The sequence below is a fragment of the Bison bison genome, unplaced genomic scaffold (assembly GCF_000754665.1).
Source record: "Bison bison bison isolate TAMUID 2011002044 unplaced genomic scaffold, Bison_UMD1.0 scf7180017864160, whole genome shotgun sequence".
Taxonomy (NCBI): Eukaryota; Metazoa; Chordata; class Mammalia; order Artiodactyla; family Bovidae; genus Bison; species Bison bison.
The window spans coordinates 1,242,036-1,246,174 of NW_011494732.1; the positions used below are offsets into that span (position 1 = coordinate 1,242,036).

A 4,139-nucleotide genomic window follows, 5' to 3' on the forward strand; every position below is an offset into this window, starting at 1 on the left:
GAAAAAAGCCATGGAGAGGAACTTCCCTGGTGGTTCAGTGGTTAAGATTCTGCACTTCCACTGTAGGGGGTGTGGATTCAATCCCTGATTGGGGGACTAAGATCCCACAAGTCAAAAATAAATAAATAGAAGTTTCTTGAAAACCACACACGTGTATTCCCCCACACGTTCTGAGAGAAGAAACCCTTCATCAGCTTCACAAGGTGTCAGCAGGGCTGCACTCCCCCTGAACCCTGAAACTCTAGAGGAGAGAACAGTCCCTGACTCCCCAAGTTCCTCGAGATGCTTTCTTTGGGCTCCTTGACCCTTTCCTCCATCCACAAAACTGGCCATGTAGCATCTTGCTTTGGCGACACACAGCCTTCCTCCGCCCGAGGTTCTCAAATCTCCCTCTGCTTCTTTCCTATAAGGACACTCAGATTACATTTAGGGACCACCTGGATAATCTCGGACTACCTGCTCATCTCAAGACCCTTAACGTCATCAAACCCGTGAAGTCACTTTTGCCAAATAAACTAATGCACCAGTTCCAGAAGTTAGGACTTGGTATCGTTGAGGGCCATCATTCATCCTATCGCACAACTCCGGAGCTTTGCCCCAAGTCTTGTTTAGGACGAGCATGGGCTCCCCTGCAGAGCTGGGACACAAAGATGAGGGGACAAGGTGCTTTGAACTTGGCTCTTCTCTCAAACGTGGGCAGAGAGGAGCCGTCCCATACACCAGCACGAGGTGAGAATGTGGATTCCAAAACCAGACCCCAGGGCTGATTCATGGCTGCTCCTGCCCAGCAGGGGACTGTGGTCAAACTCCTCTACTCTCAGTTTCCTCATCTGGAATATGGGACTAACACCCGTCTCGGGGTTGTTCTGAGGATGAAATGATCTAACCTGTGCCTGGATGTGTTAACACGCAGTTTGTTCCTCCTTCAGGCAAACCAGGAAGTCATCACTGGGCAAAGAGATGCGATGTGATGGGACGGGATGGGATGGGTGGTATATAACATGCAAGTAACTCTGCAGGTACGGCTCCATCACCTAAGAGCAATCTCCCAGAGGAGGTGCAGCATAAATTATCAGCAGAACACCTGCAGCCAGTGGGGATGACCTCAACTAGTCAAAGAGCTCGAAGGAGAGGTGGGTGGGGCCCATGGTATCTGTCATTGTAGCCTCTGCTGTATCAGAAAGCAAAAACCAGTATCCAGGAAATCCCATGGCAGCCCAGTGGTTGGGACTCTGTGCTTTCACTGCCAAGCGCGCGGTTCGATCCCTGATTCGGAATTAAGATCCCACAAGCCATGTGGTGTGGCCAAAAAAAAAGCAGCGTCCACTTACTTCTCATGGTCGTGACCCCAAAAGAGCTATGGCACTTCAGTTTTCTCCTCTGCTTTCTCTTGCTGTTCCTGTGTTGTTGCTGTTCAGTCACTAAGTCATGTCTGACTCTTTGTGACTCCATTGACTGCAGCATGCTAGGCTTCCCTGTCCTTCACTATCTCCCTGAGTTTGCTCAAACTCATGTCCATTTAGTCAGTGATGCCATCCAACCAACTCATCCTCTGTTGCCCACTTCTCTTGCCCTCAATCTTTTCGAGCATCAGAGTCTTTTCCAGTTAGTCAGCTCTTCACATCAGGTGGCCAAAGTATTGGAGCTTCAGCTTCAGCATCAGTTCTTCCAATGAATATTCAGGGTTGATTTCCCTAAGGATTGACTGGTTTGATCTCCTTGCCGTCCAAGGGACTCTCAAGAGTCTTCTCCACTACCACTTTGCGGTGTGATAAAAACTCACTCATGGGTCCCCTACCACTCTCTCTCTTCTTCCAGGTTTCTGACAGATGTGACTACATCTTTGTCAATGGGAAGGAAATGAAGGGCAAGGTGGGCGTGGTGGTGAACTTCACCTTCCAGCACCTGAACACTCCTCTGGAGATGACGGTATGGGTGCCCCGGTTGCCCCTGCAGATCGAGATCTCGGACACTGAGCTCAACCAGATCAAGGGCTGGAGAGTCCCCATCGTCTCCAACAAGAGGTGGGTGTGCTGATCAGGCTCCACAGCAGAAACCCAGGTCAAGTATGCTTAGCCTAAAGGTGGAAATTTACAGGATAGCTAACTTCAGGCATGTCTCATTCCAGGGGTTCAGGGGTAGCCTAGGGGTGTGTGTCTCTATCCCCTTCTCAGCTCCAATTTGCTTTATATCAGCTTCATTCCCTATCAAGTTTTGCTCCTGCGGTTCCAAACTTCTAGTCTACCTTCTTTGTGACTCTGAAAAAAGTACATCCTCTCTTCCCCAATAATTCCTACTAGAGACTTGGAGTTAAGTGTTATTCTTACTTGGGTTGTGTGTCCATGCCTGATCTAATCACTGTAGACGAGGAGGAGGAGAAGGGGGGTAGACAGAATACACTGATTGACCAGCTAGGCTGGAGCCAGAGGAACTAAAGAAAGAAGGTCAACCCTGCCTAAACCAAGGGATCAATATCAGGAGAAGGGAGAATTGATCTGGGAGGACCCAAGCCATAGAGGTTCACTAGAGACCTGTCTGAACAGATGCTGCCTGACCTGGGCAGTCTCTTTGTGCCCCAGCCCAGAAACTCTGAGATTACTTTCCCTTGGGGAGATGAAGTCCAAAGCTTGTCATCTGTATGCCTAGTGCATCACTCTGATGGTGTTTGATGGAATGACAAGTCTGCACTACCCACATGAGGCAAATAAGTGGGCATCAGATAAAAAGAGAATTTTGTTCAGAGAACTTTATCATCTCAGAGAGACCCATGCTCAAAGAATCACATACAAGTGACTTGTAGAAAGTGCAGAATTAGACAAGGAAATATTCCTGGAGTCTGGGTACTCAACAGAGAGGAGAAAATTGGTACTTATGTGAGGGATAGCTTTCACATTCTTACCCTTGGAAGTCCACCCCTTTGAGTTCTTGTGGCCCCTGGGAGAGGGCATGACTTCAGGAATGGAGGTTTGGGTTCCATGTGCAATTGGAAGATGGTTTCAGACACGATCTTTTTCTTAACCACAGGGGTTTCTAATGTTGAGTTGGAAGAATGGAATTCAGCATGGTTATTGATGCTCCTGAGGGGAGGCAGTTGCAGGGAGGGACTCACCAAAGAATTGGGGACTTCCCTCATGATCCAGTGATTAAGATGCCATGTTTCCAATGCAGGGGGTGCAGATTCAATCCCTGGTTGGGGAACTAAGATCCCACATGCTGTTTGGCTGAAAAAAGGGAAAAAGAAAGACCTGGCTGAGTCTCTTTATGGACAGTCCAGATGCTGTCACAACTTTTCAGCTACAGAACTATTTCAAGGAATCAACAGCTGGTTTGATGGCGATTGTGATGGTGCTGGGAAGGGCTGAGAGAGTGCATAAGGCATCAGATGATGAGGGAACAACTAACATCTGCTTCCTGGCCACCATCCTTGTTCTTTCAACATTTATCGTCACCAAACACCTTGAGTGAAACGCTCACTTTCCTTGTGTATTGGTTTATAGGGCTACACTGGTCATCCAGAGCCTTATTGTATTGACTACCGTGACATGATATAATGGCTTATCCCAAAACCAAGTGGCTTAAAGGAAAAACCTGTCATCTCACAGTTCTGCATCAAGAACCCAGGCAAGGCTTGGGTCTCTCTCAGGCTGCCATCCAGTTGTCAGTCAGAGCTGTGGTCTCATCATGAGGCTCGGTGGGGATGGACCTGCAACTGAGCTCATATGGTTGCTGGCCAGTCTTAGCTCCTCACAGGCTATTGAGCTGAGGGCCACAGTTCCTCACTGGCTGTTGGCCAGAGGCTTCTCAGTTTCTAGCTGTGGGATGTCCTCAGAGAGCTTCCCACAGCATGGCAGCTGGCTTCATCAGGGCAAGCAAGAGAGAAGAACCAAGGAAAGAGAGCCAAACAAGAAAGTATCTTAAAATCTGATTTTGAAAGTGACATCCTGTAACTTCTGCTGTTACCATCAGTTCAGTTCAGTTCAGTCGGTCAGTCGTGTCCGACTCTTTGCGACCCCATGAATTGCAGCAGGCCAGGCCTCCCTGTCCATCACCATCTCCCGGAGTTCACTCAGACTCACGTCCACCAAGTCAGTGATGCCATCCAGCCATCTCATCCTCTGTTGTCCCCTTCTCCTCTTGCC

At 48.7% G+C, this 4,139-nt stretch overlaps 1 protein-coding gene across 1 annotated transcript in view; it reads left to right on the forward strand.

The window, feature by feature from the left end:
* Positions 1-4,139, forward strand: part of TMEM132D (transmembrane protein 132D) — an 896,829-nt gene that overhangs the window by 880,362 nt on the left and 12,328 nt on the right. The window contains exon 6 of the mRNA XM_010841263.1: positions 1,819-2,024. Within this exon, the coding sequence (XP_010839565.1) occupies positions 1,819-2,024 (206 nt within the window). The remainder of the gene's footprint in view (positions 1-1,818; positions 2,025-4,139) is intronic.